Source organism: Eurytemora carolleeae, unplaced genomic scaffold (genome assembly GCF_000591075.1).
Source record: "Eurytemora carolleeae unplaced genomic scaffold, Eaff_2.0 scaffold350, whole genome shotgun sequence".
NCBI classification, from domain to species: Eukaryota; Metazoa; Arthropoda; class Copepoda; order Calanoida; family Temoridae; genus Eurytemora; species Eurytemora carolleeae.
Window position 1 is genome coordinate 187,022 of NW_019396254.1, and position 23,937 is coordinate 210,958.

At 35.7% G+C, this 23,937-nt stretch overlaps 1 protein-coding gene across 2 annotated transcripts in view; it reads right to left on the minus strand.

Annotated features, from left to right (window-relative positions):
• LOC111699460 (endoribonuclease dcr-1) overlaps window positions 1-23,937 on the minus strand; it is a 64,096-nt gene that overhangs the window by 20,777 nt on the left and 19,382 nt on the right. For both annotated transcript variants that reach the window (XM_023470146.1, XM_023470147.1), the window contains 16 exons: window positions 22,932-23,031; window positions 21,900-22,050; window positions 20,667-20,762; window positions 19,286-19,333; window positions 13,692-13,778; window positions 13,351-13,452; window positions 11,495-11,594; window positions 11,081-11,138; window positions 8,904-9,099; window positions 8,050-8,128; window positions 7,617-7,698; window positions 6,896-6,971; window positions 2,127-2,264; window positions 1,245-1,288; window positions 753-843; window positions 242-337 (listed from right to left, as the gene is read on the minus strand). In XM_023470146.1, coding sequence (XP_023325914.1) covers window positions 242-337; window positions 753-843; window positions 1,245-1,288; window positions 2,127-2,264; window positions 6,896-6,971; window positions 7,617-7,698; window positions 8,050-8,128; window positions 8,904-9,099; window positions 11,081-11,138; window positions 11,495-11,594; window positions 13,351-13,452; window positions 13,692-13,778; window positions 19,286-19,333; window positions 20,667-20,762; window positions 21,900-22,050; window positions 22,932-23,031 — 1,544 coding nt within the window. The remainder of the gene's footprint in view (window positions 1-241; window positions 338-752; window positions 844-1,244; window positions 1,289-2,126; window positions 2,265-6,895; window positions 6,972-7,616; window positions 7,699-8,049; window positions 8,129-8,903; window positions 9,100-11,080; window positions 11,139-11,494; window positions 11,595-13,350; window positions 13,453-13,691; window positions 13,779-19,285; window positions 19,334-20,666; window positions 20,763-21,899; window positions 22,051-22,931; window positions 23,032-23,937) is intronic.

Sequence of the window (23,937 nt, forward strand, 5' to 3'; positions counted from 1 at the left end):
TCACCTCTGACTACGGACAATTAAAAGTTTTCACCTCTGACTACGGACAATTAAAAGTTTTCACCTCTGACTACGGACAATTAAAAGTTTTCACCTCTGACTACGGACAATTAAAAGTGTTCACCTCTGACTACGGACAATTAAAAGTTTTCACCTCTGACTACGGACAATTAAAAGTTTTCACCTCTGACTACGGACAATTAGTTTTCACATCTGACTATGGACAATTTAAAGTGTTTACCTCTGAATCTTTATCCTTGATTGCCTCCCCTCCAGGTTTGAACATGAACAGCTTCTTGTCCGCACTAGAGATCCTCAGCAGGGGCTGGGTCTTATCCTACATCAGTATATTTCACCTTGAAATACTAGATATATTTATCTAAATATCCAGACTGTATTTCTTTTTGAAATACTGGATATATTTACCTGTACATCTGGACTAAATTTCTCCTTGAAATACTAAAATTTACCTGTAAGTATATATCCAGACTGTATTTCTCCTTGAAATACTAAATATATTTACATGTATATCCAGACAGTATTTCTCCTTAAAATACTAAACATTTACCTGTATATCCAGACTGTATTTCTCCTTGAAATACTGAATATATTTACCTGTATATCCAGACTGTATTTCTCCTTGAAATACTAATTATACTTACATGTATATCCAGACTGTATTTCTCCTTAAAATACTAAATATATTTACCTGTATATCCAGACTGTACTTCTCCTTGAAATACTAAATATACCTGTATATCCAGACTGTACTTCTCTTTAAAATACTGAATATAGGTGCACGGACTTTTCTTCTCATCCATTATAGATCCAGGGTTCTTATTTCTGTACATTGTGGCATGTGATAAAGATGCAGCATAAATGTACTGTACTTATACAGTGAGAACCAGAAAACTGTGGAATAGAGAGACGATATTAAAGGAATATTTGATGATGAAAAGTTTCACTAGTAACTGATGAGATCACTTATTCAGTGAGATGGGTTTGTACTGTTTACACTGTACAATTGCTGTTCATTTAACTATTAAAAGATATAACTTGAGTCTATAAGTTGTCTCCGTATTTTAGATTTTTCTGGTTCCTCCTCTATACTAAATGTATATATAGTTATTTAAAAAAAATAACATACCAAACTTCTGGTAAAAAAAATGATTTACAAAAGGGAGTGAGGAATAATTTCTCAAGAAAATTGATGACATGTGATTGACACAAACATGACAATATTCCTGATAAAGTCCTCCACGAAATAGTGCTCTGCCTCCTTCTTGTACTGGAAAAAAAAGTATATTTGCAGTTAAATCTTTTTTTTCCAGAAAACTTTTGGGTCAGGTGTGCTCAGACGCATTTAATAGATATGGAATAGAAAATTCTAGTTTATGGAAAGTAATCAACTTGCAAAATATGATGAGAATCCATCTATTTTTTATGTTTGTTTATTGCGGAACTAACAAACTGTTAAACTGACCAAGCCCATTTAAAGAAAAAATTCCTTTAAATCAACAGAATGAAGGTCGTCTTAAAGGGACAGTAAAGGAAAAATAAAAGGGGGTATAGGCTGAAAGCTTATCACTTCAGCTCTTTATCATGACCTATGAAAGTTATATCTGATGTTCTGTCTAGAGAAATTGATATAAAAATTCAGATATATACAATTTTGTATAGAAATAGTAGGTTTAAACAGATAATATTTAGCAAATATGAAACCAATCTAAACACAAAGATATCCCAGAGATACCTAATTTAAACTTAGGTTTTCTACAATTATTATTTTATAATTTTTAATTTTATCTTAAATGGATATAATTAATATCATTTTTAAGTCCGTATTACGTCACCAGATCTCCCACCAATGTTAGTGAAGTATAGTGGTTACGTGTCTCTGTCTGGATCACGTGACCAGTATACTGCAATCTATACTGCATAATTTTCAAGAGCTAAAGTGACTATCTTTTAGCCTATACCCCCTTTTCATTTGTCTATTTCAGTCCCTTTAATTTATCATCTTTTATTGAACACAAACAAACAGACAGACTTAAATTTGTAAACAGATGACTTACATAAATATGTATTAACTATTGAAATTTTAATAATTTAAAAAAAAAATTCACCTTGGGAGAAACAACAGAGTTTGACTGAATCTTCTGGTCTGATCTATCCGTGTACAAATCTAGGTTCAGTTCTCCGTTCTCCAGGGGAACCAGGAGATACGAGTTCCAGGTTGGTTCAATCCTCTCAATCTTTAGAACCTATTAAGGGACATTTTAAATGTAATTTCAAGTCACCCTTCATTGATAGAGTTCCTCTGCAGAAGTTAGTTGCACATTTTTTACTTCAGAAGCAATAGAGAAATTATTAAACACTATTTTGAGTCACAGAATTGACATGATTTCCCGCATAATTGATCATAATAAGGTTTTACGGGTGTTGTTGTATATCTGGCATGCCTCCCTATTTAATGGAAGATAACTTAAAATTACATTATTAGAGTATTCATCTAGATTTTAGAGTTTAACAGATCCTTTATTAGAGTATTCATCTAGATTCTAAAGTTATACAAATACTTTAGAGTATTCATCTAGATTCTAGAGTTTAACAGATCCTTTATTAGAGTATTCATCTAGATTATAGAGTATTGATCTAGATCCTTTATTAGAGTATTCATCTAGATTCTAGAGTATTGATATAGATCCCTTATTAGAGTATTCATCTAAATTCTAGAGTTTAACAGTTTCTTTATTTGAATATTGATCTAGATTCTAGAGTAATGATCTAGATCCTTTATTAGAGTATTCATCTAGATTCTAGAGTATTGATCTAGATCCCTATGAGTATTCATCTAAATTCTAGAGTTTAACAGTTTCTTTATTAGAGTATTGATCTAGATTCTAGAGTTTGATCCAACATTTTATACTCAGAGGCCATGAATTAAAATATGGATTGAAAAAAAAAAGTTTTTAAAGAGTTATTAAATCTTAAAACAGTAACCTTTTTCCCCCTCGGCCCCATAAATCAAAGTTGTTATGTTTTCAAAATCTTTCAAGATGGTATTTTAGTGAACCCGGCATATCAAGTTAAAATAAGCACTTCAATGTGTACAATTATAAAAAACCAGGGTCATTCCACGTCAAGTCAGCCACCTGATAGACAGCATGTCACAGATTTTGCTGAAATTTTGCATACAATTTGGGATATGAAAAAAATTCCCGGAACCCGAAGATGAGCATCCTGAGACCCCTGAGGCTGGTTATATGGCTCTGGAAAGTTTCCAATATTTTGAGATTTCGAAGACGGCCTCTATATTTCAAATGTCTCTAACTTTTTTGTTTTAGAAGATAGCTCCAAAATTTTTTCAGTTTTGAATAGGTAATCACAAGCCCCTTATTTGTCGTTAAAAGAAAAAATATCATTCAAATATTATTTACAGGTCATAATTGCATTTCTTTATTTTCAGCCTCCATTTAAGGATATGTACCAATTCCGATTGTGGTGATTTTTTAAATATATTTTTATACTGCCGTAAGGAAGGGGTTAGAAAAGTTTTTTATATGTATTTGATCCTGTTGAGGAGGAGACCTGATATTGAAATGCTAATTTAAATTTCTTAATGTAACTAAAAGGTAGTATTTCTGCTTAATTATTGTTATCTCTTCTAAACATTGATAAATATTTAATATTTGATACTTATATGTGAGTAAGTGATCTAAATTATAATAAGAGACCACTAATAGTATTTATTTCAACTATGGTACACTAAAAATGCATGTGTGTATTACTAATTTTTAAGTATTCAGTGTAGGTCTATTTTTACACCTATTAGTCTTAGGTGGGGGTCAAATTATTAATCATACCCCCACTGCTCAAAAAGACTTAGTCATACAGTGTGTTTGCATCTGAACAGATCAAAGATTTTTATAAATGACTGTACTGTATATTTGCTTTATGAGGCTATCATAATACAATTTACAGTGGAGGAATTAGTGTCAAATCCTACTAAATTTTAAGTTGTTTTTAAAAATTATGGCTGATAATAGGGCTAAATTGATATAAAAAATCAAGAAATTGCATTGATCCATTCAAATTGCACAAGAAAAATGTATCAAAATCCTTGCTAAGTGTGCTGATTAATGGAAAACACTAGATCTATCCGAATACTTCAAATATTTCAAACATAACTTTTTATAAGTAATTAGAAGATTCATTGAGTTTAATAAAATGAGAATAAATATTTATTAAAATATTTTATGATAGTTGTAAGGTGTGTATCAATTGCTCAACAGCACATCTCCTCCAGAGGATGAAATGGATATGAGATTTGGATCTAGTACTTCATCATCAAGCAAACAAGATGATGAACCTTTTATAGATGATGAGAGCAGTACAGATTAAGTAGAGGTTGTGCAGCATTTGAATAGCTGTTTAAAAGCTGTTGGAGAATCTCCTCTGAAAAGACCCAGTAAGATAACCCCAACTTATGCTAGCAGGAAGATATCCAAAATTCAAACAGTACTTCAAAAAAGCTTGACTACTGAAGGAGCAGAAATTCAGGTAAAAATTTATCCAAATATGTCTATAAGAAAACATAACAGCTTGACAATATAATCGTTTTAAGGATGAAGCTTCAGAGGTTGAAGACTATGAAGAGATCATTGAGAAACTCAAAGACAAGTTTGCCAGCACTTCCTTGAGAAGTGAAAAAATCCAGGTCCTCACAGTTACAGGATGGCCAAAACTTTTTTGAACAAAGCCGTACAAAAATCCGTACATTTTCAGAAGAAATCCGTACAATCCGTACAATTTTCGAAAAAAAATCCGTACAATTTTTTTTTTAAAAATCCGTACAATCTGCACATTTTTCTTAAACCAATCCGTACATTTTTTTAAAAATCCGTACATTTTTTTAAAAATCCGTACATTTTTTTTAAAAATCTGTACAATCAGTACAATTTTCGAAAAAAATCCCATTTTTGAAGAAAACATTAAAATTTAATTTTTCATTCATTGTCCTTTGTGTTAAGTTCATGTAAGAGGGTTTAAACTTCTTCAGCAAGAATCAATCTGTAAAAAATTGGCTTCATACATATATACAAACTAAATACTGGATACATGATACATGATACAGGGTACATGATACAGGATACAGGATACAGGATACTGGATACTGGGTACATGATACAGGATACTGGATACTGGGTACATGATACAGGATACTGGATACTGGATACTGGATACTGGATACGGGATACTGGATACGGGATACTGGATACAGAATACTGGGTACATGAAACTGGGTACATGAAACTGGGTACATGATACAGGATACTTGATACTGGATACAGGATACAGGATACTGGATACAGGATACTGGATGAAGGATACTGGATACTGGATGCAGGATACTTGATGCAGGATACTGGATGCAGGATACTGGATGCAGGATACTGGATGCAGGATACTGGATGCAGGATACTGGATGCAGGATACTGGATGCAGGATACTTGATGCAGGATATTGGATACAGTATACTGGATACAGGGTTCTGGATACAGGATACTGGATACAGGATACTGTATACAGGGTACTTGATACAGGATACAGGATACAGGATACTGGATACTGGATACTGGGTACATGATACTGGGTAAAGGATACTGGGTTACACAGGATACTGGGTACAGGATACTGAGTACAGGATACTGGAACATCTTCTTGAATAAGCAATCAAATAAGTACTTATGGAACATATTCTCAAATAAACACTTCTTGGACATATCTCGAAAATTATGAATGAGTTTTGATTGTCAATTGAAACATTAATCAATCTAATATTATTTAGAATGCAGAAAATATGTTAAACTAACTTCATTTTGACGAGAATTTTTTTTTTAAATTTCATGAAAAATTTGCTGAAATGAGTGAAAATTTAAAAAACGGTGTATTTTCCAGGATAAAAATCCGTACAATCCCTACAATTTGAAAGCAAATCCGTACAATCCGTACAATTTTAGGGTTAAAAAAAATAATCCGTACAATCCGTACATTTTGGCCACCCTGCAGTTATAGCACAAACTTGGTCTTAGAGAAAAATAGCAAGAGTCCTTGACACCTCCAGGCACATGGCAAAAATTGCTAAAAAAAATTGCAAGAGAGAAGGGAATACTTTCAGATCCCAATCCAAAGAGAGGAAAGACTACAGAAGAAGATACTGTGCAAAAAGTCGAAAGGGTTTTATCTCATTTCTATCTAATTTCTTCACTGTAATTAAGCAGAAATAATACCTATTAGTTACATTAACAAATCTAAATTAGCATTACATTATCAGGTTTCCTCCTCAACAGGAACAAATAGATATAAAAAAAACTTTTCTAACCCCTTCCTTATGGCAGTATAAAAATATATTTAAAAAAATCACCACAATCGGAATTGGTACACATCCTCAAACGGAGGCTGAAAATAAAGAAATGCAATTATGACCTGTAAATAATATTTGAATGATATTTTTTCTTTCAACGCCAAATAAGGGGCTTGTGATTACCTATTCAAAACTGAAAAAATTTTGGAGCTATCTTCTAAAACAAAAAAGTTAGAGCCATTTGAAATATAGAGGCCATCCTCGAAATCTTAAATTATCGGAAACTTTCCGGAGCCATATCTCCGGCCACGGAGGTCTCAGAACGCTCATCTTCAGGTTCCGGAATTTTTTTTCATATCCCAAATTGTATGCAAAATTTCAGCAAAATCTGTGACATGCCGTCCATAGGTGGTTGACTTGACATGGAATGACCCACCATTTTAAATAGGAAGACAAGGTCTAAAATACGATGCAATGCAATTAAAAACATAATTTTTAGATTTGGTTGAATCCTAAGTATTCTATTACCTCTGAAAATGCGTAGTTATGAAAGTCCCTTGCGGTCAATAATTCATCCTCAGATATTTCCACTTTCTTCAGAAAACTAGAAACACGAACTTCATGATACAGGGGTATCCATTATCCACAAATGATGACTTAAATCTCATTAAGTTTTATGATCTTTTCCTTTTTATAACTTGATAAGGCAGAATTTTCAATAGAATGAAAAATTTACATGACCACGCCTGGTAATTCAGCTAGTATAAATAAAAATTATGGGAAGGGGAACAGAGAGTTACTGACGATGCACATGAGAGGAAATATATTACTTGATGTTGACCCTGAGAGTTTCAGAGGTTTTATGGGGGAGATGTATTACCTGACATTAACCCTGAGAGTTTCTGAGGATCCGTATTGGAGGAGATACATTACCTGACGTCAACCCTAAGAGTTCCTGAGAGTCTGTATAGGAGGAGATACATTACCTGACGTCAACCCTAGGAGTTCTTGAGAGTCTGTATAGGAGGAGATATATTACCTAACGTCAACCCTAAGAGTTCCTGAGAGTCTGTATAGGAGGAGATACATTACCTGACGTCAACCCTAAGAGTTCTTGACAGTCTGTATAGGAGGAGATATATTACCTAACGTCAACCCTAAGAGTTCCTGAGAGTCTGTATAGGAGGAGATATATTACCTGACGTCCACCCTAAGAGATCCTGAGTCTGTATAAGAGGAGATATATTACCTGACGTCGACCCTAAGAGTTCCTGAGGATCCGTAAAGGTTAAGAGGACCAAACCCCGGGATTCTTTCCTGTACCAGGATACCTAGACAGGGGCATTTATTAAGAAAATTACTTTAAAAAAATTGAGTGGTGGATGATAGCTTAACAATTTATATGAACTGAGCTAATAACTCTTGTATTGGATACACACAATCCAGATTGCTAAGTCTTAATATCCACTGTCGACACTTTTGACTTTCTCCTTAGTCCTCTATTTTGAATGTCTCTGTTCGTTTCCGGACCAATGAGAGTTCTCTCATTGCTTACGCGCCACAATTTTGAAATGTCTTGGCTTCTGATTGGCTGTTAGATTTCTACAATCAACTCTGGCAATTTTTCCCCCTGTTCTAAGGTTTTTACCAAATGGTTAATTTATCCAGGTATAAAAAACAACCTAGAGATAAAGTATCCTGTTGGGGAAAGTAAGGTAAATATCTCTGATTCTCCAACTCTTCGATCAGCTTCATTCTAACCTAGAAACACACATCTCAGCTTATAAATTGGTCATGCATTAACAAATGGTAAATCGTTTAATCTTGAAATTATTAACGAACGAAAATAACCATTCAAGAAAAATACAGACGGCTTTCCTTATTTTTTTCTGCTTAAGATTGCATGAAAATTCATCAAAGTTTTTTTTTAATTAGTGTTCTCAAAAAAGAATTTTATCACGAGTTTTGATGTTTTTGTTAATGAAATTTTTATATGAAATAATTGTAGAACAGTATAATTATTGTAAGTGTAACCATTATGGCAAGTGTAACATATGGCAAATGTAACTTTTGGCAAACGTATTATGGCAAGTATAATTATGACAAATGCCTTATACGACTTCTGAAATATCTTTCGTTAACATCGTTGATAAGAATAAATTGTTAACCAACAGCAAAGAGCAGAAAATGATGTGAACGGAATGGAAAATTCAATTCTAAGTCAAGATGGAACTGAAATCTGCTACGTTTAAGAACACATGGAAAAAAGCCTGAAAATGCTCAGCTCCAAGCTGAACAACATTTGATAGAAAGAGTAATCTTTCTGAGAGGAGAGAGTTAGTTTAACTTATTTAAAAGTTAATAGCTCAATTAAATCAATTTTAACTTGAATTAGAAAATCACATTGACCTAAAGTACAATAAAAAAAATCGAATTTCTTCAAGTAAAAAAGAAGTCATGTAATGTTGTTTCAGATTTTTAAAATAATGAAAATATTTTGTTGAACAGGCATTTATAACTCAAGGAATAAATTAACCTGATAAAGGAACCCCTGTTTGGTGAAGGCCAGGTTTAAAGGTCGTGGCAACCTCTGTGCGTAAAAATGCCGTCGCCTTCGTGTCCCCTCCTTCCGTCCTCTCTCGTCCTCATTGTCCTCGTCTTCCTCGTCCAGGACACGCTCACGCTTCCGTGGTTTCAATCGAATCGTCAGCTCTCCACACTCATACAGCATTCTGAGTATATTAGAAACGTTCATTACATATCGTCTTCAATTGACGCAAAAACGACAAAAATGGAATACTTTAGCAAGAGAACCCAGACAGAAATATATTTTCAATAAATGTGGAACTAACATCTACTTTTTTACTATACAGAGGTTTGGTCCATCACCATCACCGAGTTTTTTATAAGAACAAGTACACACGTAAACATGTTTTTATTCTATCCGTGTTAATAAACAGTAAACACATATCAATATCCAGGAGTAAATGTTGTAGAATTGATGAAGGAGACTGACAGGTTCAAGGATTCCAGTTTGTTGGTTCCCGGATTTTTCTCAAAATTATAGAACTTTCCTTTCTTTCACATACACCCAAATTCAGGCACGGATACCGGGAGGNAGAGACTGTCTTAAGAGTTTACGGTAGATTTTAAGTTTTAACCAAATTTGTAAGTAATTGAATAAGATTCTTTCCTATCTTAAAAATTAAGCTTATCATGATTTCAGCGTTGAAACACGTTAAGAGTTTTTAGTAACATTATAGCGACACCAAAACAAAATTTGGTGACATTTTTCAGAAATTGTACAGTTCAGCAAAATGAAATAAAATGTTCACAAAAATCAGAAATGGATACCAGAAATGAAATGAGTTGCAATGATAAAAAATGTAAAAAAAAAACACTATAACAAATAAAAAATAAAAATTTTAAACATTCAATACGTGGGTAATTTTGACACTGGGTTGTTTTCCTGAATTAAAATAAATTGAAAAAAGATAAAATCATTGAAATTTGACCGATTAAAAGCTAAAAAATAACACATTTTTTAAGTAATAAAAAATGTTTAGAGAGAGAGAAATATCTTTTTTTGGCCATAGCTCGCGCAATTTTTATATTTTTGAACTCGCAAACTTTATTAATAAAAATGTATTTTAAAATTGTGCCTTAAAGTTTCAAGAAGAATACAATTTTGCTTCTAAAAATGATTTCATAAACTTCCACCCTATTGCACGCGTACCCTTAAATGATAGTATTTGGTAAAAAAGTTTTTATTTTCTAAAATGAGATATTCTCCACCTAATTTACTTGCCATCCTTTTCTATGTCAATATTGTTCTTGCCTGAGTTGCCTGAACAAATATTTGAAAGTACAGTTCTAAGCTGACAATATTTTTACATATATTTAGAGTAATATGCTATTTTAAGCGCTTAAAATACTCACTCTCAATGCTAGTTCCTTAAAAAAAAAATTGCGGGCCCTCTGTACCCCCTCCTTACTCACAAGTTTCGCTCAGTGCTCCCCCCCCCCCATTCACCGGTTTTATTCCCCCTTTTTAAAATAGCTGGATCCGCCCCTGCTCAAATTATTGCTGCTACACACTAATATCTATCATGTTTTAAAACCCCTTAGATAAATTTTCCAAATCATATATAGTCAAGATGTGTGTAACGACTGTCAAAACACAAAGTTTAACACATTGAAGAGTTCCTCTCTATGAAAAATATTCATGAATTACATCAAATTTACAAGATAATTCAGCCTCAAGATTGTTATAATTCTAAAGTTTCAGGTCGACATGAAAGTCAGAGTATATTTTTAAATAAAATGAAACTTCTCTAACTGCAAATGTGTAAAAGGAAGACGACATTTAAAGAGAGAAAAGCGTGATTTCAAATGACTCAAAATGCATCGATGGCAATATTAAATAAATTGTCGTATTCCTAGACTTAAAAGGGTTAATTTCTGAAAATTCCTGTATATTTTCTTTCAGATAAATGCGCAAGTCACTTTTGAAGAGAAATCACAATTGAAAATAATCAGTTTTCCCAATATTAACTTAGATATCTAATTCATACTTGATCAGACTTTTTAGGTGAAAGGGGTGAGTGTGTACACTGCACATTTTCTATTATGTGTGTTCATCGGACTTAGTTTCTATTTTGATTTAACACTTGTGTTCCTTTTCCAAATATTAAAAGCTCTACATTGACATACCTGACAACTTCCAATGCACATGATCTTTTAGCGCGCTCTTTTGAAGGTCGAATGTGGCCTGAAAAAAAATCGTGTTGTTATCTTTTAATTATAAATGGATTATACATTTTTAACTGGATTTAGCTGAAAAAAAGCATAAGGGATCCGGAATGGAAAAAAGCAGAATGAATCTAGGATGAAAAAAGCAGAATGGATATGTGGGATGGAAAAAAAGTACAGGATCTAGGATGGAAAAAAGCAGAATGGATCTACAAGGGAAAAAGCAGAATGGATATAAGATGGAACAAAACAGAATGTATCTAGGATGGAAAAAAATCAGAATGTATCCAGGATGGAAAAAAAAACGGAATGGATCTAGGATGGAAAAAAAGCAGAATGGATCGAATGTGAAAAAAAGCAGATTAATGAATTTACCTTCGATAGGATCGACGAATGGTGTCTTATGTGGCATATAACAGATAGTTCTATATCCTGAAGTGGGAGTATTTAGCATCAATCCTCGTAGCAACTTATCCTAATAAACATTTTAAATTAAACAATGTAATCAATAACAAAATATTTTCATTTGTTAGTTTTAAAAAGAGAAAAATTCTGTCAATATATCCTTTTATATTCTGCTGCATGAATCCACCAATCATGTTATCATCTAAATTTGCTGATGATACTAAAGTTGGTATGCCTGTTAACAATGAAACTGATTCTATAGTTCTACAAAATGTTATAAATACTCTCTGTGACTGGTCTGATGATCTGTCAATGAAATTAAATTCTGGAAAGTGTGAAGTGATGCATGTTGGTGGGAGAAATAATCATTTCACCTACACAATGCATGGTTTTGCTCCCGGTGGTACAGTGTTGGAGTCTGTAGATGAGGAGAAGGATGTAGGAGTGAAGATTTCTAATACATTGAAACCTTCAAGTCAATGTCAAGCTGCAGCATTGAAAGCAAACCAAATAGTAGGACAAATGTCTTTTACATACCGAGACAAATACAATTGGATAAGACTGTACAAAGTTTATGTGAGACCTAATCTAGAATATGCTGTCCAAGCATGGTCACCCTGGAACCAGAAGGATATTGACCTCCTTGAGGATGTCCAGAAAAGAGTTGTGAGAATGACAGCCGGACTGAAGCCAGGAAAGGTGTCCATGACCCTATATGCTTTTAAAAAAATGATGAGCATAGAAATGCAGCCATGGATCTAGAAGAATAAATGATGACCTGACCCGCCACTTCATTCTTGCATGATGCAGGACCTTGGCGGTGAAACTATCAACGTATCAACGTATCAACGTATGCTTTCAGATAAAAAAGCAAGAACATTTTCAACAAATATTTTCATTAAAGTGCTTCCATACAAGGGCGTATACAGAAATAAATGTAGGGGGGGGCAAGATTTGCGCGAAGCGCAAAATTTTTTTTTGCCCCCCGCTAGGAGCTCCTAGGGGGGGGCAAAATTCGAACTGTAAATTCATAACACTTGGCTTCTTGGATATCAGGCATAAGTATAAGATACTTAAAAGGCACACATACAGTCCAAATAATTACCTTCTAAGCATTGTTTCTAAAAAATCGACATTTTATTATACTTTTACAGGTATATTTAGTATTTAAACTAGAGATAGTAAAAGACATTTTTGAAAATAAAAACTTAACTTAAACTTAAATTCTATGAGATGAAAAGAAGTACAAAGGTCCAGAAAATAATTATGACTTGTAAAAGTTTCTGTTGTGAAAAAAAGTAGGAGTACAATTGCTGCAATCTAAGAATGAATGATAACTCAAGGCTTATAAATAACAGTATTTGATTCATGATAATTATTAATCAGCAATTTACAGATACCAGTCACAACGGCAACTTTTAACAGACTCACATCACTACTAAACAAGACTAGCATATAATGTAAAGTGTGTGAGCTGTACAAATGTATGCAGACTGTGTGTTCTCTGAACCCAACTAAACTCTGTGTACTCTGTGAACTTAAAAGTTAAAATTAGGTTAGGTTGGTTAGGTTAACTTGGTTACAGCATGAGCACTGCACTGTAATTATATATATTTTAAAATTTTGTTTTTTTTATAATAATCATGAAAAGCAAACTTATTTTTTTTGATTTCTTCACTTTTCAGTTAAGATTTGAAAAGTGTGAAAGGCTTGCAGAATTCTAGGGGGGGGGCTACGCCCCCCCCTTTACAAGTCTAGGGGGGGCACTGCCCCCCATGCCCCCCCCTGTATACGCCCTTGCTTCCATATTAAAAAAATTGGGTGACCTGGTTTGACCCCTGGACCTCTACAGTTCTCCAGGCAGGTACAAGGCGAGTAAATCGGTCAACTGGTATCTTAGAGATATACTGGTACACTAGTGCAATTGCCTAAACAGTCAAGTATTATGACATTTGATTATTTAAACTTTTTCATTATGATTTATTTTTATTTCAGAAATAATTTATTTCAGTAGAAATGGGAATTTTTATGCTGGCAACAAGCTTTGTAAGAATCAGAGATGGTTTATCATAATTTTAAAATTGTATGTATTATAAATAGCTTTGCTTTTATCAAGAAGTGATGCTTTCCCATGTAAGACCCACCTGACCCGTATTGATTGTTTTACCTGGCTTCCCGTGACTGTACCACTTTTCTCCGGCTGGTTGGGGTCGAAGGGTACTGTGTAACTCTCAGTTTCATCTTCCTCAAGCTCCTGGGAAATAATAAAAAATTTGAAGTATATAGTGATCACCAGAAAAAAATTGAATGATTGTTGTCGTCTTTCTTTCCATTTTTTAAGAATTACAGGATTTTAGTCATAAGGGAGGGGAGTACTAAAAAAATCGCGGACAAAAAACGTGTTTATCCCATTCCCCCTGAAATACTGCAATTCACACCCCGCCTTGTTTTGCTATGTAACGTGCAATTTACAACAAAAGGCATTCTTATTTTATTACCCCTTTATTGTGTTGCAATACTGCATCTACCCCCTCTTGCAATAATTTATTTTCATAAACTTATCAAGGAGCGCCAAAACATGTTTTTAATTCCTTCTGTAAACACGATTTAAAGGAGCCAAAAGTAAAAGTGTAATGTATCTGTCCAGCTCAGTTACATTTCCTATAGTTAAACTTCATATAATTACAATTCAAATAATTACACTTCATAATATTACACTTTCCTTTAAGTTACATTTCCTATGAGGTTACATTTCCTGTAAAGTTACACTTCCTATAATTACATTTCCTACATTACATTCCATGAAGGAAGCACAATTACATGATTTTGGAATATTTGGATTTACCCTCTGTGTCTCTCACAATATAGCAATCTTTAATTTAATTTTGCTACGCATGCCACATAGTGTATTCGACTTTTGAATGCTTGTTTTGTTGGCCCTAGCGTTGAAAAGTTACAAACACGCTAGTCTTGAAATTCATTTGGGCGCTTGTGAACACCTTAACCCTATTTATCCTGACGTCTGCTTTCATAACTGGTTCCCGGGGTGGGGGGGGGGGTTCAGGGTCAAATGCCCCCTTCATTTTTATTACAAATCTATAACAATTGATAAGTTTTTGGAAAGCCCTTGGGCTCTACTTCAATAATCTGCAAAAAAAATGGCAAATTTGCAAAAATCCAAATATTTATTGCGAAATTTAGTTAAGCAAGAAATCAGTGTTTCGGATCCGTATCATTTTGATACGGATCCGGATCCGAGGTAACTTTTGATACTGTGAATACTATATATTTGAAATTTGCGCCATGTGAGCATTTGCCGCTGAGTAATCCTAAAGTTAAAAATGTCGTCATTACTATTATATAAATGTAAACATTAAATTATTAAAGATAATTTTGAAAAATTTTCGTCATGTAAATAATACATTTACAAACCATTTTGATTTATATATTCCATGGTTTTGGTTAATTTTTGGCGCTACCCGGATCCATATCAACGTTTCCTGATACGGATCCGGATCCGACCAAATGATACGGATCCGACCGGATCCGGATCCGAAACGCTGCAAGAAATGAACACAAAAAATTGCGCAAATTGCAACAAATTATACATTTTTGAAAAGCCGACCCAGCCAATTCAAATGTGCAAAAAAATTACAACATTATTATAACCTATTTTGGAAGACGATGCCTGGCTGTGTTAAACAAGTTCCACAAGATTCAACAGAATGGGATAGAACAGATGCGGGGCATAGGACTAATAAACATCTACACGTGTGATATCGATATTTACTCTAGTTCTGAACCGTCTAGTAATAAGTTATAAGAAATATATATATAAGCTTTGAACATTAAGTGATACATCCGAGCATCATGACGGACCAGAAAGAAACTCCAACCGAGTACGTACGCTCAAATCACACAGTCTAAAATCAAATTCCATCACATCGTCCAGAAGCTTCCCCAGAAGATTATGGTCTCGGTATGCGGCCTGATCATGGGTTCTGCTGCCTCCTCAGAAACCCCTTATGAGGATTTAAAGGCCAAGCTTGTCTCCTCGTATACTCTATCACGCTGGCAGAAGGTTTCCAAACTAATTCATCACCCTGGGCTGGGAGACTGCCGCCCTACTGCTCTCATGGATGCCATGTATGCCCTTCTCCCAGAGGATGAGAAACCAGGTTGCCTGTTCCAAGGTTTATTTCTGGAGAGGTTGCACGTCGAGATGAGGGACCATCTAGTCTCCAGGGAATTCAAAAACCCTAGTGAAATGGCGTTATAAGCCGATAGTTTGTGGGACGCCAGGAAAGCTATACCTACTGATCACTTCCTAGCCGCAGCGTCAACCACATCATCTTCCCCATCACGTGGTAGAGCTCAGGACGGCAGAAGCCGATCACCACACCACCGTAGTCAAACCCCAGGTCCGTCAAACTCTGAGTGTTATTTCCACAAACGTTTTGGTCCTGCAGCCAATAATTGTCGCCCTACTTGCAGTTTCCAGGGAAACGCCAGAGCCAACGGAGGAGGAAAAATTAAACAGCCTTCCCGTCCGTGGTTATCTTGTATACCTTCAAGATGCCCTGTCAAACAGTATTTAGTTGACACTGGAGCTTCAAGATCTGTGTTTTCCCATAGTTCCTCAGCTGCACCGACAGGCCGCCTCCTAATGGCTGATGGATGGCCAACTAAAGCTTTGGGTTCCAGATTAATTCCTCTCCAGTTTTGTTCCAACCGTTTCCAGTTCCAGTTCCTCCTCGCCGACGTGGACCAACCAATCCTGGGAGCAGACTTCCTGCCAGAAATTGACCTCCTTGTCAACACCAAGAACCGCCAAGTTCTTCAAAATCTCTCCTTTGAACCTCTTGCACCGCCTAGGTTTCCTCCCACCGATTCCTCCGTTGCCTCTTTGTGTAAACTCGCCCCTGATGTTGCCTCTCACCTAGATGAGTTCCCTGCAGACTGGAATCCACGAACACCTGGTAAACTCCCTGATCACAACGTTGAGCATGTGATTGAAACAGAAGGGAAACCGTTATATGCTCACCCCTGCCGTTTGGATCAAGTTAAGTTAGCACAAGCTAAAGCTAAGTTTCAAAAAATTAGAATAAGGGGGGGATTTTCCGTCGTTCCGATAGTCCTTGGGCCTCACCTCTACATATGGTTCAAAAATCTGATGGATCCTGGCATCCTTGCAGCGATTACCGCCGTTTAAACAATTTTACCAGACCAGACCGGTATCCTCTCCTTAACATTCGTGATTTTACAAACAATTTAAGAGGTTGAAAGTTTTTCTCCAAACTTGACCTAGTGAAGGGTTACAATCAGGTTCCCATGAGTGCGGCAGATATTTGTTAAAACCGCCATTGTGACTCCATTTGGATTGTTTGAGTTTTTATATATGCCGTTTGGACTGAAAAATGCGAAGATTTCAACGCTTGATAGACTAGAGGATTACCCTTTGTTTTCATCTACTTGCATGACGTCCTGATTGCCAGTCAGACCAGGAAACTCCACATCGAGCATCTCCGGGTAGTCCTAGAGCTCCTGGTTCAGAACGAATTAGTGATCTCCGCCATACACCTGGAGCTGCAAATATAGTGGCTGACAATCTCTCCCGTCCTCCTCCAAACCTCCACCAAAATCTTCCCCTGCTCCACAGCTGCCCCCTTCCCCTGGAGTTGAGGTGTCTGAGGTGTCAGTTTCAACAACTCCATCACCTTTTCCAACTTCTTCAGTGATAAATTTTTCAGAATTAGCCAAAGAACGGCTGTCCTGCCCTGATATACTCTGCCTAAAGGTTTCCCCCACCCTCCGCCTCGTAACTGTTCCAGTACAGGATGGTTCTCTGCTCTGTGACAAAAAGACAAAGGTTCTTCCGCCCCTTGGTACCATCTTCTCAAAGGTTTAACATTTTCTCCACCTTACATGGAATATCACATCCTGGAGTTTGTACATCCAGAAGTCTTATTTCTACAAGGTTTGTCTGGAGGGGCTTAGCCAACGAAGTCCGTGACTGGTGCAAGTCCTGCCTGCAGTGCCAATGAGGAAAAGTCCTCCGCCATGTTCACATTCGCCCTGAAAAGATTCCTGTACCCTTCAGAAGATTTGCTTATGTGCATGTAGACCTTGTTTGTCCCTTACCCTCATCTCATGGTTTTACATACCTCTTCACATGCATCGACAGATCAACAAGATGGCCTGAGGCTATACCTCTAACTGGGATTTCTGCGGCGGAGTGTGCCTCAACCATGTTCCATGGATGGATCTCAAGGTTTGGCGTACCTGCAGTGATTACAAGTGACAGAGGAGCCCAGTTCACTTCATCCCTATAGTCCGCCATCTGCTCCCTACTCAAGATCAAGCACAAAACCACCACAGCCTTCTGCTCTCAGTCCAATGGCATGGTGGAAATGTTCCACAGGCAGTTTTAAGAATTCCCTATGTGCTCTTCTTGCCTCCTCCAATTGGTTTGAACACCTACCATGGGTTCTATTAGGTTTATGTACATCTCCCAGAGAAGACTCCCCCACATCCGCCTCTGAAGCTGTTTATGGTTCCGAGTTAACCCTGCCTGGCCAGTTCCTAGAAGTACAAGATCCTCCAACAAATCTGTTCTATGAAAACCTTAAAAATTCATTGTCTGGTTTTCAACCTGTTCTGCCTCGTCATAATACTCCTGCAGCTGACACTTCCAGAAGTTATTCCTGCAGATTTCACATCTTCCCCAATGGTTTTTATACGAAAGGATAGACATGTTGCTCCTCTAGCCCCCCTCTACGAAGGTCCTTACAAGGTTTTAGCCCGCTCCCTTAAAACCTTTCAGCTACAAGTTGGCAAGAGAGTAGATGTGGTTTCAGTTCGACGCCTCAAACCAGCTTTCACATCAGATGATGAGGCTCCAGTAGAACCTCCACGCTGGGGCACACCCCACGCCCACCTCGAAAAGTTGTTGCAGAATCCTCCGACATTACTCCGCCAAAGAGGAAAAGAGTAACTTCTAACCTAAAACCAAAGATTTTACACCAAAGGCTTCTACATTAAAAGAGTTTTTATCACTAGCCTCCGCCTTCATTCTCTGCCTTCAGCCTCCAACTTCATCCTCAAGCCTCTCCACTGGGGGGATGTGGAAGATCCACAAGATTCTACAGAATGGGATAGAACAGATTTGGGGCATAGAACTGATAAACATCTACACGTGTGATATTGATATTTACTCTAGTTCTGAACCCTCTAGTAATAAGTTATAAGAAATATATATACTGAAAGTTATTTATGCATTTTCATTAGAGTCTGACTCATGTCCTCTATACTATATGTGTATTCAAGAAACACTGAAACGTCTGTGCAAAAATATTTGCAAACTTTCTTTCTGAAAATTGTGCAATCTGGTTGCTTTGTTATATTTTTTTTCAAAAAGCTTTGTTAAAATCCAATGACTTGAAGGTCTAAATATAAATGTAGTCTGGTATTTAGGCAGTATGCCTGAGGACTCAGGCAGTAGGTATAAAAGGGCATGTGTTAAGTTAAAAAAGTCAGAAAATTTGAGTTTCCTAGCAAAAATTCTTTTTGAGTTAACACAAATAAATAAATAAGTTTAAGGGATAAAAGGCGAAATTTAAAAAGATGCAAATTCACACATATTACTATTAAAATAAACAATTCAATCATTCTTTATATGAAAAAAACAGATATCTTTGTAACCCTTGAGCACTTGATAGTATGTCTACAGTCCAGCTATGATGATGATTGATAAAAACGTACCATTGTTTCTGGCATACTATGGCACTCTTCCAGGGAAATCCGTTCAACCTGAAAATAATTGAATGCAATAAGAAATAGAAATAAGAAATAAGAAATAAGAAATAAGAAATAAGAACTAAGAACTAAGAACTAAGAACAAAGAACAAAGAACAAAGAACAAAGAACAAAGAACAAGAACAAAGAACAAAGAACAAAGAACAAAGAACAAAGAACTAAGAACTAAGAACTAAGAACTGAGAACTAAGAACTGAGAACTAAGAACTAAGAAATAAGAAATAAGAACAAAATCTGAAAGGCAACCCGAGGCTCGGTCTCATTATGCCTTATTCGCGAATGCCTAGATTTTATAATGCCTAGATAACATTAAAATGAATTCAATACCTCTATACAGTATACACATATTCATGCAAGAAAGTTTACTTACAGTCTTCCATACAGAGCCATTCCAAACATAATTGAAGTTGTATTTGTTCCTCAATCCGTCAAATCCCTTTCTTGACCTAGCTTTGAATGAAGTTGCACATTTTCAGAAAGTTGATTGCGGATTTTTGTAGAAATGTTTCTGGATTGTATGTTTTATTTCACTCATTAATATGTTTATGTAGTTAAAATACATTATCTAGGCATTCAATGCACTCTAATGTTATCTAGACATAATGTTATCAACGCATGCTTATGTTTTCTAAGCATGATATTATTTAGGCATTGTGTTATCTATTCTAGGCATTATGTAGGCATAATGATGTTGACTTAGGCATTCATTGACTAGGCATTCACTAACTAGGCAATATTTAGACCGCAATATTTAACCCCGGTACAATAGAGATACACAATAACACCCCGGGAGATTGTGGACAAGCATATTAAAAGAAACTATATGCATTTGCCTTATGGTTAAGCATTATCACAATACTTTTGAAATTTGATGAAAAATACCTTTCATTTATTTTTGTTTTTCATTTAAGAATTATACATTTTTTTCTAGCTAGATATGCATGCGTACTAAAAGTGCTGATGAGAAGCACCCACAATTTTAACCAGTGCTTAGGATTCGGATCCGGATCTGTTGGATGCGCAAGATCCATGAAGCCAAACTTCATGGATCCGGATTCGCAAAAATATGCGGATTCACAGATCCGGATCCTAGGGGTAAAATATCAACCAAAATCTGAAAAAAAACTTTTTTAACTCCTAAAACCCAAATCTAAACTTTCAAAAAAAAAGATATTATAAAAATTTCCTCATAAATAAATGGTTCATCAAGTTTTAGGATAAAAATAAGCGAAAAAAAAATAAAACGAAATGATTTAGTAAATCTTAAAAAAATGACCTTGATCCATTTTATCCAGTGCGGAAAATGGATCCTAAGCACTGAATTTACCTCTTGGAATTCTCTGTGTTTTTGCACGTGCTTCCCACTGTTTGTTTCCGTCATCATTATATATTTACTTGGTCTCAGCCGGGCTCTTCCTTTACTCTAATGGTTTAAAATAGTTTAAGATGGTTTAAGATGGTTTATGATGGTTTAATATGGCTTAAGATGGTTTAAGATGGCTTAAGATGGTTTAAGATTGTCTCAAGATGGCTTCAGATGGCTTAAGATGGTTTGAGATGGTTTAAGATGGTTTAAGATGGTTTAGGATGGTTTAAGATGATTTAAGATGGTTTAAGATGGTTTAAGATGATTTAAGGTGATTTAAGATTGTTAAAGATGGTTAAAGATGGTTTAAAAGAGATCGTTTAAAAGGGATTTAGAAGGTTTCTTATTTAAGATGACTTAGAGTAAGTCTTAGGATGTAAAAGATGTTAAAAGATGCCATGGAATGTTATGAAAGGTTGTAAATTGTAATATGTTTAAAGATGCCTTTAGATTCCTCAGGATGTCTTAGGATTTCAAAGGCGCCATAAGATGCCATAAGATGACATAAGATGTCATAAGATGTTATAATAAGTTAAACATATGATATCATAAGATGATGTTAGATTTTGTAAGATGGTGTAAGATGTCTTAGGATTTCATAGGAGCCATAATGTCACAAGATGTTTTAAGAAGCTATTATAGGACATCATGAGATTACGCCCTAAACGGTTAAGTTTGAAACAATGGTCCAAAGACACACCCGGACAAGAATGAGACTGTAAAGACGACCTGAAACTCTATATATGACTATAACAACATTAGATTAAGTTCTTTACCTTGAATGTACTCTTTTAATGGCTATTAGGTACTTTCCCAAAGACATTTTCTCATGGGCGATTTCCCAAAAGACAATTTCCCAAGTGATGACTTCCCAAGTGGCAACTTCCCAACTGTGCAATTTCCCAAGCAGCAACTTCCCAAAGGTTAGATCATCTGAGGCGCCGCAGGCTGCAATTGGGGCCGAGTGCTGCGGCTAGAACTGACTTGGGAAATTGCCACATCTGAAATTGCACATTTGGGAAGTTGCCATTTTGGAAACTACCCTTGGGATGTTACCGCTTGGGAAAAATCTTTCAAAGAAAGAAACAAGTTTTAAATTGCAGGGAATCATGATTAGATGGGAACAGACAATATTAATTCCGTACCGACGTCTCTGAAGTCTCATTCTTTTTGGGTAACCCTGTGTTTATGTACCTGAACGTAGCTCCTGAATGTGAGAGGGAAGTCGTATTTGATGACAAGGTTACATTTCTGCACATCAAGTCCTTCCTCGACAACACTGGTGGAGATCAGAAGGTTCAGTTCTCCCTTGCGGAACTTACCCAGCACTTGTTCAAGTCTTCGGCTTAAGAAATAGAATTGCATTGCTTAATAATTTGCTTTAAAATTTAGGTTTACTAGGTTTCTGGACGCTTCTCTTCCATCTTTTATATAAAAAAAATCTTAGTTTTCTGTTGCTGAGCTTTTAGTGAGCCTGTTTCGTTTGGGGTGGATTTCCCAAACAATCAATAATCTTAAGATTTTTTTTTGACCGGCCATAATTTTGTCAAGGCTTTTATTTGCTTGACAAGTGAATTGGAGGGAAAAATGATTTGACTAAAAAGTTTGGAAGATGACGGAAAAAACTATCTTTTGAGGTTCAGTTTTTTTTCTTCCCCCAGATCTTCAAAAATCACGCCCCCCCCCCCCTTCTCCCTTAACACTCCTGAATTATCTGCAATTCTTTATTTCAGTAAGTCTTTCAAAATTCTGCCTTGGCATCAAAAAGTCAAAACTTTTTACAAATAAAAAAAATCAAAGAAGTTTTAAATACTTTTAAGATTAATTTAATTTTGATGCGGATCAGAATCCGTATCCTGGATCTGTACTGAAAAAAAATTTATCCGGACACGGATCAAGGTCATGAACATAACGTTTTTTAAAAGATTTATTTATTATCTTAACAGAAGAAAAAAATTTAAAATCATTTCCTTCTTTTTATTATTTTGCTTTCATATGCTACAACTTAATGAACCATTAAGAGATGAGAAAATCTCTCTTTTTTTCAACAGTTCAAATTTGGGTTTTGAAAGCATAAGATATTTGTTTGCAGTTTTTGGATGATAATTTGCGGCTTTGCCCCTTGGACCCAGATCTGTGGATCCAGATCCAGGAAGCCAGTGTTGCGGACACCATGGATCTGGATCCGGATCCTAAGCACTTGAATTGAAAAAAAATGTATCTCACCTTTCTGAAGATATTTGTTTCCGATCCTGATAGTTCTTCACATTCAGTCCAGTGGTTACTGCGTGGACGTAGTCGACATTCAACTCTGAAAACTCAGGCTCTAAAATAATATAAATTATAATATATGGTGTATTACCTACTTTAGCATGTAGTTTTCTTGAAAAAATAACTGAACAAATCTCCTGGTTTTGGAATTTCCAAAATGTGGTCTACCTTTTTGTACTATCAAAATTAACGGAGATAGTATAGCTAAATCAAAAGGCGGACCACATTTTGGAAATGGCAGGACTAGAGGTATCTTGAGAATGTAAAATCCAGGAATTTTATATTTTCCCCCCAATTTTGACCATAACAATATTGGATATGCTAAAAGAGAGGCCGCCTAACCTCTCTAATTGCAACAATGCTAATAGCCAGCTTTTATAAAATATCTATATGAAACTAGTATACAGGGTTACCCAAAAAGGATGAGACTGTAAAGACGATCCGAAACTCTTTCAATATGACGTTCCCAAAGTCTTCTGCCTTGAATATAGTCTTGTAATGGCATATAAAATGATTTGTCAAAGGAAAAAACAAGTTTAAAGTTGCAGGGAATCGTGAATATAAGGGATTTGCCATTTTCTGTTGTGCGCATATGCCCCATAAAATTCCAAAACAGACAGGAGGATTGAATTTTGTAGATCCAAAAAATAATTAAATTAGTATTTATTTAGGGTTAGGTTAGGTTAAGACACTTTCTGGGCCGAGCGCTGCGGCTAGGACAGGCTAGGGAGCCGAGCGATGCGACCACGGGTTAGGTTAAGCTATGACACTTTCTGGGCCGAGTGCTGCGACCACATGTCTTAAATTTAAGACCCCACCAGCTGCCAGTCTCTACGCAGGCATCCCACAGATATTATTTTTCTGGATCTACAAAATTAAATCTCCCTCTCTGTTTTGGATTTTTACGGGGCATATGCGCACAACAGAAAATGGCAAATGCTGAATATAAGGCAACAGGTCG